This window comes from Phocoena sinus, chromosome 13 (genome assembly GCF_008692025.1).
Source record: "Phocoena sinus isolate mPhoSin1 chromosome 13, mPhoSin1.pri, whole genome shotgun sequence".
NCBI classification, from domain to species: domain Eukaryota; kingdom Metazoa; phylum Chordata; class Mammalia; order Artiodactyla; family Phocoenidae; genus Phocoena; species Phocoena sinus.
In genome coordinates this window covers 51,698,267-51,713,194 of record NC_045775.1, presented here as the reverse complement: position 1 = coordinate 51,713,194, position 14,928 = coordinate 51,698,267, and the positions used below count along the sequence as shown (strand labels likewise).

Here is a 14,928-nt window from a genome sequence, read left to right as displayed (position 1 = left end):
AATCCATAGACTGGAAAACCAGAATGACTAAAAAGCATATGCTTAGACTTATTAGTAATCAGATAATGCAGATTAAACAAAATACAATTTCATACATTATCAGATTAACAACAATCAGAAAATATCAAGTACTGCTGAAGATGTAGAGAAAATGAAATCATCATGTCTTGCTGGTGTAAGTGCAAATTGGTACAACCATTTCCAAGAACAATCCAGCATTACTAACTGAAATTAAATATGCATATACTCAAAACCCCAGCCATTCTACTCTAGGCCATATATACCAAAGAAACTACAAGGCAGAGTCATAGGAAGAAATGTACAAGTTTGTAGAAGTGGGAACAGCTGGAAATAACCTAAGTATCTATGACTAGAGGAAAAGATAATCTATGGTATGTGAATAAAATAGAATAATATGCAGCAGTCAGAAGTATGCTATATACAGTAACATGAATAGTTCTTAAAAACCTAATATTTTATAAAAGTTAGAAGCAAAATGAAATTTATATCATAATATCATTGATATAAAATTTAAAAGTTATACAAAATAAATGTTATTATATATTTTTTCAAAGAAATATATCAAAAATTTGGAAGATGGCTTGGAAGGATAAACATTAAATATAGTAGAGAGTGGGGAGTATGGAATTGCAGCCAGGAGATGAAGAAAAACTATTAAGGTAAAATGAAGCAGAACAAAAGTGTAGGTTTTCTAGACCAATGATACTGCTGTCATTAATAAAGAGTATAATTAATGATTGAGTCAATGCTGAGCACATGAAATCCTTAAAAAAAAGAAACGATTTATATGAGGAGAGAAACACAGTTAAGTCAGACTAAAACATTTCTTCATTAAATGTGAAAAACTATCCATAGGGCATAATATAGTAAGTACCCCACAGGATTTGTGAGTTAGCTGTCTTTAAAAGAAACAGTTCATTCTCCCAAATAAGATAAGCTAAATAAAAACAACATACAATATGAAAGGACACTTAAAGGCAATGCTTAAAAAACAAAATTTCTTTGTGTTGAACAAATATTCCACTGCATTTTTCTAGGCTGTTCTGGTATTCAGCAAAATAATTTAAAATTACATTTTGGGCAAAGTTATAAGTACAAGTGAACTAATTTTAATTATGTGTGAATCTGAAATTTTACATTGATATAAATACCTTGTGACATTTTAACAGGATGTAAGAAGTTTAAATATACATGAAAAAATTACAAATAAGTAGTTGTCATAATCTCTTACTTTTGACTGTGCTTCATATTTTAAAAAAAGCACTCTCATGTGAGGCAGATGTAGTAGCTATCTCCAATGTTATCAATGTGGAAACTGAAAAATAATCTTACAGTAAGTAAGTAGTGGTGTCCAGACTAGAATCTAGGTCTCCCAAAACCTAGACTTGAGGCCTTATTTTTATTTAACTCACCTTCTAGATAATTTTTATATAAATGTAAATTTAATATTTTCTTTAAATCACAAGGAAATAGAGCAGACACATTGGTTTGCAGTAGTTAATATACACAATGATATGAAGACAAATACAGAGACTTTTACATTAATTGCAATCCTGAAAAGAGTTAAGTTTGTCTTCAAAAAATGTCAATCAAGTTTAATATATTTTTATTTGTCCAGTAAAAGCAACTTAACAATCTATTAAAAATAAAATTTTAACTGCATTTAATATCATTCTTTTTTCTATTAAAGAAAGCACAAGATAAAGGACAGCAGTATTCAAGTAAATATATAATTATGACACACTGATAGACTAAATCAAGTACCTAAATGAAATGTTAAAACATGAAAATTTATAGTCCTCCTACCTTTTCCTTTCTACACTGGTAAACTACAATCAGAAAAAATTTTTAATGAAACCTGTTTTATTGTTGTAACTTGTGATTTATTATTTTATTAATTGAAGTGTTTAGTTTCAGTTAGTAATTTCTGTAAAGTAGCAGTCCTTAAATAAGTTCCTAAAAATAACAATATTGGAGCCTTAAACATTACATTTAGTCATCTAAAAAAGGTTACAAAATGTCTCTGCTTGTTCTAGTCCTAAATTCCTTTTCTAGATTCTTAATAGAAAAGGAATTTTCAAACACAAATAGTTACCTGTCAGATAATATACATTGCAATTTAGCATTCTTAACCAAAAACAAACAAACAAAACAAAACCAAAAACACCCTAAGAAAAGTCAATTTTTTTCTTTTTTTGGTCATGCCATGCAGGCATGTGGGATCTTAGTTCCCCGACCACCAGGGATGGAAGCCACGCCCGCTGCATTGGAAGCTCAGAGTCTTAACCACTGGACCACCAGGGATGTCCCAAGTCAAATTATTTTTGTCATTCATTCTGTACTATACTCTTCTCCCTATACATCTTTAATAGCAATCACAAGTACTATCTTAAAGACCCACCTTTTCTAATCTAAACAGCGCCGACTCAACATCTCACCTCTACTTCACTTCTAGTATTCAATTTAGATGTCTCAATGCCAAATTTATTAATTTATGAAAAATTGTTTCAATAACAAAATTTCCATAAATTACTTTCTAACAAACAAAGCAGAACCTCTAGTTGTAGAACACAAATGGAAAATAATATATAAGTAACTTAATCTCCTTAACTTGAAGGTTTGAAGAACCGGGTGTTAGAAAAATATGCCTAAGATAAACAGATTTTACTATCTTACTACTTTTTCTGCACGGGGTCAACATTTGTACTTTAAATGATATATTAGTTATTATATTGTCTCAAAAGAGAGATTCCCAAGAAGCCTTTAGTAAAATTCTATGTTGATTATACACATACTTGGTTCCTAATGTTTTAGTTTGAACTGTTCTAGAATTACTTACTTGTTGAACATAAAGTCTGTAAGAAGAAAGATAAAAATACTAAATCAAAATATCAAATAATTCCAAGTTTTCAACAATATATGTAAATGTATTCTTGTACCCTGTATTTCTGATAGTATTATTTTTGTAGTATGATCACAGCAAGTACATGAATTTTCCAGTTTTGTGGGGAAATATTCAGTGTTCTGAAATTTAACTAGATTTAAAATCATTATTAAACAAAAAACAAGTCGAATAGCACTATCATATTCTAAATGGCAATTCAGCATTGTATTTATAGTCTCAGTGGTAAAAACCACACCTAAAAGAAATGTGTACCCAATGTGACACACTCTCAATGTTTAAAGAACAGCCTGAATATGGAATTTTAAAAAGTTAATTATATTAGGTAGAAGCAGAGAATCTATGAAAAGATTTAAAATCGTTGCTGCTGGAACTGAGTTGGAAACTCAAAGGACTTGAGTCTTGGCTGCTGGAAAACAAAGTAAATCTTTCATATATGTATTCTGATTCACCCAGGATGAAAACTAATCATACTGTAAAGGGATATGATCCTCTGAAGAAATGGAAATAATCTGTAAGAAAGATAAATTATAGCCTCTTTATTAGCAGGGAAAACTAAATTAGGGCTATATGTCACCCTGGAACCATTTCCTTCACAATGCTTCTAGTGACTTTTCCAAGATAAATTTTTAAAAAATACAATAAAAGATAAAAGTATCAATTGTCAGTGGGTGAAAACATTACTACTGCCTAAAAAAACCCAATACTGGATGTAATACACATCAGAAAATTTTTATTATTCTGTTTAAAGTTGTAGAAAAATTAGCCTTTTTGCCTGTTCTGATATTTATATGTTGTCACTCAACTTCTGAGGATTCCAAGTCAATTAATCTAGAATTTTAAAATGCATTAGTGATCCCTACTGTAGCAAACTGTGTATTCTATAGTTCATGAATCGTATTCTTTCAATAAACACAGGGTTTTAAATTAGATGATAATGATAGTCTCCATAATCTTAAAATCTAGGTAAAACAAATATCCTCATAGTCCAATAACAACTTGTAAAATGTAACCAGGTCACTAGACCAACGTACTAGTGTACAACTTTAATAATTTCTAGCAACAAAACATCTGGAATAGCCATTAACAAATGTTTTCATTGGATTGAAGATGAATTTCTTTGTAAGAAGAAACTTTTTAAAAGTACTCTGAAGTATAGTTCAGCTGCAGGTAAACATGAAAGTTATCAAAGATCTTGTTTATCTCCATTTTTCCCAGTGGAATCAAGTGCAACTGGAACCTTATTAGTTTCAACAAAAACAGATTCAAAGGCAGCTTCCTGTTCATCCAAAGAATCAGCAGCTGTTGCTCCTTTAATTAGTGTTGTGTTGGTAAAAGACTGTTGCTGCTTGGAAATTTTACTGGATTCCACTGTTTTTCTACCTCTTCTTTTACCAAGAATTTTGACATAATTAGCAGGTATAAGTCCTGTTGTTTGACCATCAAGACTGGCCAGAAGCCAACCACGCACTCTGGGTTGCTGTTCTGATGGAAGAAAAGACAGCCTTGTAATTATCACATACTTTGAGGGTCCAACAGAATATTGATAATGAAATGTTAAGTAAAATCTCTGTTACACTTATATAATAAAATACATAAACAAATAGTGTACATGAATATTCAAAAAATCAAGATGAGTAGGTTTAAGTCTAGGATCCCTTCTTACAACTTACACTTTTAATTTTATATTTACTAAATATTTTTTCAGCCTTGAAGAACATGAAGTTTACATCAGTTGGTGCATTCATAGAGTAAAACGATTCAGTTCTATCAAAAGATGAAAATTAACATCAATGTCTTTCATATTTTAAATTGAAATTTAAGGAATGAATATCTCATTACTTCTCAATAGGATAAGTTAGGGATAAGTATAGAAAATAAATATATACATTTACATAAGGCAGCTTTCTTTATATATTTTTAGCTGAAATATAAAATTCATTCTATATGATTGTGATGTATAATCCTGAAGGACAGTGAATGTTAATTTTAATCCAAGGTGGGCAAAAATTGAAGACCTCAGTTAACTATAGCCACATAAGAAAAAGTTAAAGGCAATACTCTAAGCTTAAAGTAGGAAAGATTATTTAAATATTCAGTTTTGTATTTTGATATTCTCCCACCTATTTTATCCATGTCTTTAAAAACCTGTTTAACTGTTAAGTTTTAGTTCAACACTATAATTTAGGCACAATATGACATTTTCATGTTTAATACTATTCTATAATAATAATTTTTAAAAAGTTAAATTAACCATGTCTGCGACTGATTTTGTTCTAAATGCCCACACATATTTTAATTGAGCAATGGAGGAAAGCAACAAAGCAAAGCCAAAGTGTTAAAAGGCACTATTAGTTGAAGAATAATCTGATATAAAATTTTTCTGGAATATTATAATTTAGTTGAAAGAAACCACATTTGATCTTTACTCTTTAATTAGATTTATTAAAACGAATTATCTGTATTTTCCTCTAACAATAAATCTTAAAAAGAAATAATTCTTTTGAAATCTAAAATAGTAAGTTACTATTTTCACTAGAAGAGAAACATGAGTATAATACCTAAAAGCCAGGATTTTTGAAAAGTTACATTTTATTTTATTATTTAAAAATTTTTATTGGAAGCCTAGGTTTTGTGTGTGAAGAGATGAGGCAGAGATTTAGCAAGTTTGATCCAAAATTTTCAATTATTTACACATTAAACTAATGATTTGAACATTGAAGGTATTTTTCCCTTATGTAAAGAGTGACTAACACCAATAAAAGGCTAAAGTTTCCATTAATAGATCACATGGAAATCAGCCAAAGTGGTTAAAAATACAGGTTCTGAAGTTAGATAAACCTAGGTTCATAGTCCAGCTCCAACACACAGGACAATTTACTCATTCTGAATCTCGCTTTCCTCATGTGTAAAGCAGGAACAGGATAATAACAGTACTCACTTTACAGCATTATTATAAGGTTTAAACGAAATATGTAAAGTACAGTGTCTAGTACATTTTTTTTCTTTTTTTTTGGCCGCCCCATGGCTTGCGGGATCTTAATTCCCCAACCAGGGATTGAACCTGGGCCCTTGGCAGTGAGAGCGTGGAGTCCTAACCACTGGACCGCCAGGGAATTCCCCCTAGTACATAATAAGCAGTCTATAAATGACAGCTGTTATTATTGTTATTAGTATCTTTACCAACAAAATGTGACTTTTCGTGGCAAACCCGAATCCCAACAAATACACAAAAAATCTTTTTTTTGTAAATCCACAAAAATTCTGATCATTACTGGGGAAAGGTGGAGGAAAAGGCCATTTTGTCTGGAGCCGTTAAAAACTATTAGTGACCTCGTCTGAAAATTAACCTGAATGCCTATAAATTTCTTGCTGAGGTTCTTTAATACGTCATGACAGTAATTCCTAAATATTCATGTTGAAGTTTCTGAAGTAAACATTATTCAAGTAAAAAAGAAAGCAATACTAGTCCCAGCAATAAAAGACCAATAGGGATGCTTAGATGATGCTAGACAATTACTTTGGTTTATTAGATTTGTTACACTTAGCGCTAACCTCATGTTTTGGGGTGGTGATTAAAAGTGTTTTGAGTTCAGAAGAGATTATATAAACAAAATTTTTCCTTATCTCAGTGAAATATTATTGGAACAACACTGTTGGGACATTTTTCTCCCACTCCCCCAGATTTAGAAGGTCTACATTGACAAAAAGAAATCCTAGTAACTACTTCTGAGTTAACTAACGGTGACCAAGATCCTTTAATGCAGTTTTTAATATTACATTTACAAATTCTAAAAATGCAGATAATTCCAATTTATTCATGTTTTGTTACCTTTGAGAGCTAAGTTTAGCATATCACCAGCACGGAAAGAAATTTCTTCTTCGGATACAGCAACAAAATCATATTCTGCTCTAGCAACTACATGGTCATCCTCACCACTTGCCCAGTTGGTATTGTCTATAAACCAAATTAAGAATTAAGATTAGGTTAGTAAAACTTAAAAAAAAAAGATATTTCAGTGGCTATGTTTTGCAAACTGTATAAACTTATTTGCCAAGAGAAAAGTTCCCCTCAAAGTAAATTCCACAATTAACACTACGTAAAATCAACAATATGTTCATTACGATACCTATTATAAACTTTTTCCTATTAAGCTCCAAATTCTAGTTCCCTTACTTTAAGCCAGGGGTCAGCAATTTTCTTGTAGAGTAAAAAGATTTTTGATAGTAAATATTTTAGGCTTTGTAGGCCATGAGGCAAAATTGAACATGTTGTGTAGTTTCTTATATAAAGAGAGAAAAAAATTTTCCATAAATTTTATGAAAAATTCAAAATATAACAATTGAATTCTTTTTTTGTAATATAGGTCTACTACAAAGAACGGAATCTTTTGGGGATAGGATAATATTTCACTTAATTTGGGGTTCAAAGGTAGTGTTTTCTATCATCAGTATCAATTGCAAATATTCATCTGTTAATGCTAATTTGTAATGAGATTTGAGGTATTTCATTTTGAAAATGTTTTTTCACATAGATATGTATTGCCAAATTCTGATATCAATACATTGAACATGTGGTTTTAATTGAGCATATTCATCCTAAGAAGATGAATAGAGTAGAATTCTGTTAAATTCCTTCAATATTAACCTTTTAACATGTCCTTACATTAGATACTAATCACTTCCAAATGAAGACTAAATGGAAACTCCTCAACGGCAGTTAAATGGATTTTGAAATATGGACATTTCCTTCGCACTTGCATGGAGGTCCAAAAACACTTCTGAATTGTAGTTTGAGCTTGAAAAGTCTATCTGCTGCAAATTTATGTGGGAAGGGAAATCTTGTTTCTTTAACTTTTGACAACCTGGGTGGGGGGTGTATAAAGCAGTGTGACATTATTTGTGATTCAAACAATATTAGTTGTTGTCAAAATAACTTCACTCCAATGTAAGTTTCAAAATATAATTGCTATTCTGCCTTACAGTTTTAGGTTGAATTCATTAAGAAGATTACCAAATCTGCAGCAAAAGCTGATTTCCAAAGCCATTAAACGTTTTCTAAGAGTGGCTGATGGCGGTTCTTGTTTTTCAGAAAAATATCAGTCTTGGTCTTGATCCCTCAAAAAGAGTAATAAAACTTAACCACTGACTGCTTAGCCATCTAACTGCTGTGTGGTAGGGCAAGTCAGGATCTTCAGCTTCTACTTCTGACAAAAATTCAGGGAACTTACAATAGTTATGTCCACAAGGGTGACTGAAATTCACCGTTGACATTACTAGTTCAGTAACACATGACAAATTCAAGTATTTTCTGCAATGTACCTGCTGATGAAGAATACAATGAATAACTATAGGCTTTAAAAACCTTATATTTTCAAAACTGTAAATTTTGCCCAACTAAGCCTTTTTCTGTTCCACACAAATTTTTACCACCATCAGTCACAACATATCTTTGCAGATTAGTTTTTTCCAAATTCTTTGAAGATATTCTTGTCTGTAGTTGTTCCATGCAGACTATTCACAGAGGCTACATCTTCAGCCACTTCAAATTCAACACTGACTCTTCCAATAAACCACTGAGCAGTAACCATATCTACTGGGTCATCATGAGCCAAGTAAATCCATTTGAACTCATCTGCCTTGTTTTAAAATGACTATTAAAATGATGTTTCAAATACTCTTTAAGAAACTGTTCTCCCTGAAAGGTTAACAGTCTTAAACAAGTTTACTTTCTCTGACACATTTCCTTGGCTGTTGCAATAACCACTGGTAAACAGATTTCCTTGCTAATCTGACAAATGAGCCTCTCAGAAACTTATTTTGGTTGCAGGCTTATTTTTTCTTCTTTTGCTTATTTATTTGTTTATGGCTGCGTTGAGTCTTCGTTGCTGCGTGCCTGCTTTCTCTAGTTGTGGCGAGCAGGGGCTACTCTTTGTTGCAGTGCACAGGCTTCTCATTGCGGTGGCTGCTCTTGTGGAGCACAGGCTCTGGGCGCACGGGCTTCAGTAGTTGTGGCACACGAGCTCAGTCGTTGTGGCTCGTGGGCTCTAGAGCACAGGCTCAGTAGTTGGGGCACACGGGCTTAGTTGCTCTGTGGCACGTGGGATCTTCGCGGACCAGGGCTTGAACCCATGTACCCTGCATTGGCAGGCGGATTCTTAACCACTGTGCCAACAGGGAAGCCCCTTCTTTTGCTCCCTCCCCTGACCCCTTTTGGGTGAGGAAATTCTGCTATGATGAGCTATTCCATTTTAAATTTTCTAATTTTTCTGACTGTTGACTTCCTGTGAGTTGGGAATATTGTGATGAGTGCTCAGTCTGCTAATGTTGATGTACTGGGTTGGCCAAAGAGTTTATTTTTCTGTAAGATGGCTCCAGTAGTGCTTAGTTGTCTTTAACTTCATTTGAAACAATTTTGTTAGACTGTTTTGTGACAGCTGTTATATTAGCAAAAAAAAAAAAATCAAAATTGGTGAATTTTTGTGTAGCCATTTTAATATTGAAGATGGAAGGAAAAAAGCAACGTTTTCGGCATATTATGCTTTATTATTTCAAGAAAGGTAAAAACACAACTGAAGTGCAAAAAAAGATTTGTGCAGTGTATGGAGAAGGTGCTGTGACTGATCGAATGTGTGTCAAAAGTGGTTTGCAAAGTTTCGTGCTGGCGATTTCTCGCTGGATGATGCTCCACGGTCGGGTAGACCAGTTCAAGTTGATACCCATCAAATTGAGACATTAAGTGAGAACAATCAATGTTACACCACGCGGGAGAGAGCTGACATACTCAAAATACCCAAATCAAACGTTGAAAATCATTTGCACCAGCTTGGTTATGTTAATCGCTTTGATGTTTGGGTTCCACGTAAGTTAAGAGAAAAAAACCTTCTTGACCATATTTCCACATGTGATTCTCTACTTAAACGTAACGAAAGTGTTCCGTTTTTAAAACAAATTATGATGGGCAATGAAAAGTGGATACTATACAATAATGTGGAACGGAAGAGATCGTGGGGCATGTGAAATAAACCACCACCAACCACACCAAAGGCCGGTCTTCATCCAAAGAAGGTGATGTTGGGACCTCTCTGGTGGCGTGGTGGTTAAGACTCCACACTCCCAATGCAGGGGGCCTGGATTTGATCTCTGGTCAGGGAACTAGATCCCACATGCATGCCACAACTAAGAGTTCACATGCCACAACTAAGGACCCCATGTGCTGCAACCAAGGGGTGGGTGAGCCGCAACTAAGGAGCCCGTGAGCTGCAACTAAGAGCTGGTGCAACCAAATAAAAATAAATAAATATTAAAAAAAGAAAAAAAAACCAAAGAAAGTGATGTTGTGCATAAGGTGGGATTGAAAGGGAGTCCTCTATTATGAGCTCCTTGCAGAAAACCAAACGATTAATTCCAACAAGTACTGCTCCCAATTAGACCAACTGAAAGCAGCACTCTACGAAAATCGTCCGGAATTAGTCAACAGAAAACACATAATCATCCATCAGGATAACGCAAGACCACATGTTTCTTTGATGGCCAGGCAAAAGCAGTTAGAGCTTGGCTGGGAAGTTCTGATTTATCCATGGTATTCACCAGACATGGCACCTTCATTCAGATTTCCATTTATTTCAGTCTTTACAAAATTCTCGTAATGGAAAATGTTTCAATTCCCTGGCAGACTGTAAAAGGCACCTGGAACAGTTCTTTGCTCAAAAAGATAAAAAGTTTTGGGAAGATGGAATTATGAAGTTGCCTGAAAAATGGCAGAAGGTAGTGGAACAAAATGGTGAATATGTTGTTCAATAAAGTTCTTGGTGAAAATGAAAAATGTGTCTTTTATTTTTACTTAAAAACCAAAGGAGGACTTCCCTGGTGGCGCAATGGCTGAGAATCCGCCTGCCAATGCAGGGGACACAGGCTCAAGCCCTGGTCCAGGAAGATCCCACATGCCACGGAGCAACTAAGCCCATGTGCCACAACTACTAAGCCTGCGCTCTAGAGCCCACAAGCCACAACTACTGAGCCCATGTGCCACAACTACTGAAGCCCATGTGCCTAGAGCCTGTGCTCCTCAATGAGAAGCTACCGCAGTGAGAAACACGTGCACCACAATGAAGAGTAGCCTCCGCTCACCGCAACTAGAGAAAGCCTGCATGCAGCAACAAAGACCCAATGCGGCCAAAATAAATAAATAAAATTAAAAAAAAACACAACAAAAACCAAAGGAACTTTTTGGCCAACGCAATATATTGTAATCCTTTAACACAGCTATGTTGTCACTGCATAATAAATGTAATAATGGTTTACCACCTAATTCAGTAACAAAATAATCCAGACTATACTGTGCCTTAAAAGTGTGACTTTCAAAGTCCACTTCACTCTTCTTTTCTTGTGTGGCATGTACGTACTCATAATAAAAATATATATTGGAGTATAACAGTACATGTGGCACTCAACACATTGCCAAGTTATGTTACTGAGATCTGCAGTGTGCAGAACAAGTGCAAAGCAATGAGAGTGCCAACATAGATAGGATCTCTATGTTACAAACTACTCAACTCTGGTCTTTCAGTACAAAAGTAGCCATAACAATACATACATGAATGAATGTGGTTGTGTTCTAATAAAACTTTACTAATGGACACAGATATTTGAATTACATATAATTTTAACATGTCACAAATAGTACTCTTTTGGATTTTACTGTAAAAACCATTCTTAGTTTGTGGGCTGTACAAAGACAGGAGCAAGGCAGATCTTGCTGACAGGTTATCGTTTGCTGACCCCTGTCCTAAGCAGCTAAGAAGTCATAGGGCCTAAGCTTCCTCAGTTCCGCTTTTCCTCAAAAATCTCTTAGTATCATTACCCATTGCTCCCTCTTTGGCCTCAGATAAAAAAATCGCCCCTCCTTTTCACCTGCCTTGGATCGTATCTTCTCCCACCTCTTACAGGAGGCTTCATCTTTTGACTCCTGTTTCTCCCTCCTCGACAATCAATCCTTCTCTACAGACTCCTTTCTTTCAGCCTAAAAACATTCCCAGATTTCACTTCATAAAAGACAAAGCACAACAAAAAAATGGAAAACTACCACATCAACTTGCTTTTACCCAAGCAGCCTGTTGATTTTTCTTCCTCCATTCATTGTTAATCTTTTCTTTTTTCACACCTTCTGATTTTATATACCCTTTATACTCTTCCATGGTTTCTGTCTCCTCTACTTTACTAAAATTGCTTGCTGGAGCTGATGACCTCCAATTGCCAAATCCGATGACCTTTTTTCAATTCTCGATCTTATCTTACTACAGCATCTGACACCAGGCATCATCCTTCTCCCCCTTCTTGAAATTTCCTCCTTTCACCTTCACTTCTATAACACAGGATTAACATAGTTCTACTTCTGCTCTTCCTGGTTTCCATCTTAGCTCCTCTTTCTCTCTACCACTGTAATATCATCCACTAACACTATTTCAACTCTCACTTTTATGTGGATGACTCTTAAATATTTCATTTTTCACCTCTTTCCTAAGATCCTTTCCTGCCTTTTAAACTGCTTTCTGAAACTTTCTCAAGTTCCATTTGAATGTCCCACTGGCACAACCAAACTCAATATAGCTCTAATGAAATGAATGATATTCACAAACCAGTTGTTCCATGTGATTTCTCTGTATTTATTTTATTGACTTTTACCTTCAAATAAATATCCAGAATGTGACCTACCTCAGAACCTGCATCACTGTGACCCAGAGCCAAGCCACCACCATTTCCCACTTGAATTACTATAACGGCCTCTAGATTCTCCAGACTGGTCTCTGTGGCCCTAGCTCTACCTAAAATTCATTCTCAGGAAAAAGATTTTTTTTTAAACCTAAGTCAAATCATATCACTCCTTTGCTCAAAATTCTGCCATGGCTTCGCATTTCAGAATAAAAGCCAAAGTTCTTTAAAATGTCTACAAGGCTTATACCATCGACACTCTGTACTCTTCCCTCCTTCATCTCCTGGTACTCTGACTTTGCTCCATTCGTACTGGCCTCCTGTCGTTCATGTGACATGCCAGGCACACTGCCACTTATGCAGTTCTGCTGTTCCCTATGCCTCCAGCAGTTCCCTCATTCAGCTTACCCCCTTTATCTCCTTCAGAGAGGCCTTCCCTGTGTGTAGCTCTGTAACCCCATTTCCTACCACTGGCACTCTGCAACACTCTTCCCTGCTTTATTTTCTTCCTATGGCACTTATTACCTTGTGACTTACTATATATTTGACTTAGTTGTTTATTGCTGTCTCTACCCACTAGTCACAAGGGCAGGAATTTTTAAAATCTGTTTTACTCACTGCTATATCCCTAGATCCTAGAACTGTGTCTGGTATGTAGTAGGCACTCAACAAATATTTGTTAACAAATAAAACATTATCCCTCTCATAACTCAATTTAAAAGGTCTAGGGCATTTCAATTACTCCCTTCCCTTTACGAACTCCATCTAGCTAGTAACTAAATCTGTTACGTCTATTATATCTTTGCTGCTTTTCACATACCCTAGTTCAGGTCTTCATTATTTCTCATCCATTCAAATGCAAAAGCATCATAAGTGATGTCCCTAAATTAATAAATATTTATTAAGCACCTTGGATATGCTGGTCAGGTTGTTAGCTTTCGGGAATACAATGGTAAGTATAACCCAAAATTGTTTATTAATCTTACCATCCAATTTCAACCTGTGTTAACCTGCACTGACCTATTTTAAACACTTAAGACAGACTGACCTCTTTACAGCACTGTTTATATGTACGTCACAAGCCTGCTTTAAAAAACAAAACCAAAAGCAGACAACCAAAAAACCATCTTTTCCTTACTAAATGAAGATTAAGTATTGTCATGGAAATTAAGATCTTCCATTACTAGGCTCCAATCTAATTTCTCAGCCTTACTTCTTAATATCCTTCTATTCAATACTATAGGACAGCTGATGAACAAATCTCATATTTCCTACCTATATACTTTTGTTCAAGCTACTCCATCTGCTTCAGTCTTTTTTTTTTTTTCCTATGTAACTGATGGAATGTTACCTATCTTTCAAAAATCTAACTTAGATGCTACTTCTTTCTGGATACGAAGAGCCAAAAAATGTCAGCTTCTCTTCTGAGCTGAGATAATACTCTGTACCAGTTGACAGAGTAGAGGCTTAACAGTCAAATATGCCTGGTTTTGTTTCTGGTCTGGCTTATTAAAGATGTGACCTTAAACAAGAGACTTCTCTGAACCTCAGTTTTATCACTTGTAAAATGAGGATAATTTCTCTTAGAATTGTTGTAAGAATTAAATGAGTAAAATACACAAAATACTTAGCACAGTGTCTTGCATATAAAAAAGGCTCAATAAGAAGGAAGAAGAACTACAGTCCTGCAGCCTGTGAAACAAAAACCACATTCACAAGATGAAAAGGCAGAGGGCTATATACCAGATGAAGGAACAAGATAACACCCTAGAAAAACAACTAAATGAAGTGGAGACAGGCAACTTTCCAGAAAAGAATTCAGAATAACGATAGTGAAGATGATCCAGGACCTTGGAAAAAGAATGGAGGCAAAGATCGAGAAGATGTAAGAAATGTTTAACAAAGACCTAGAAGAATTAAAGAACAAACAGAGATGAACAATACAATAACTGAAATAAAAACTATACTAGAAGGAATCAATAGCAGAATAACTGAGGCAGAAGAATGGATAAGTGATCTGGAAGACAGAATGGTGGAATTCACTGCTGCGGAACAGAATAAAGAAAAAAGAATGAAAAGAAATGAAGACAGCTTAAGAGACCTCTGAGACAACATTAAACGCAATAACATTCCCAGTATAGGGGTCCCAGAAGGAGAAGAGAGAGAGAAAGGACCCGAGAAAATATTTGAAGAGATTATAGTCGAAAACTTCCCTAACATGAGAAAAGAAATAGACACCCAAGTCCAGGAAGCACAGAGAGTCCCATACAGGATAAACCCAAGGAGAAAAACAC

At 34.7% G+C, this 14,928-nt stretch overlaps 1 protein-coding gene across 1 annotated transcript in view; it reads right to left on the bottom strand.

Moving 5' to 3' along the window:
- Nucleotides 1-1,441: 1,441 nt before the first annotated feature.
- The window catches only part of PEX13 (peroxisomal biogenesis factor 13), a 36,145-nt gene continuing 22,658 nt past the window's right edge, over nucleotides 1,442-14,928 (bottom strand). The window contains exons 3-4 of the mRNA XM_032652786.1: nucleotides 6,756-6,881; nucleotides 1,442-4,408 (exon numbers count right to left, since the gene is read on the bottom strand). Coding sequence (XP_032508677.1) covers nucleotides 4,110-4,408; nucleotides 6,756-6,881 — 425 coding nt within the window. The 3' untranslated portion in view covers nucleotides 1,442-4,109. The remainder of the gene's footprint in view (nucleotides 4,409-6,755; nucleotides 6,882-14,928) is intronic.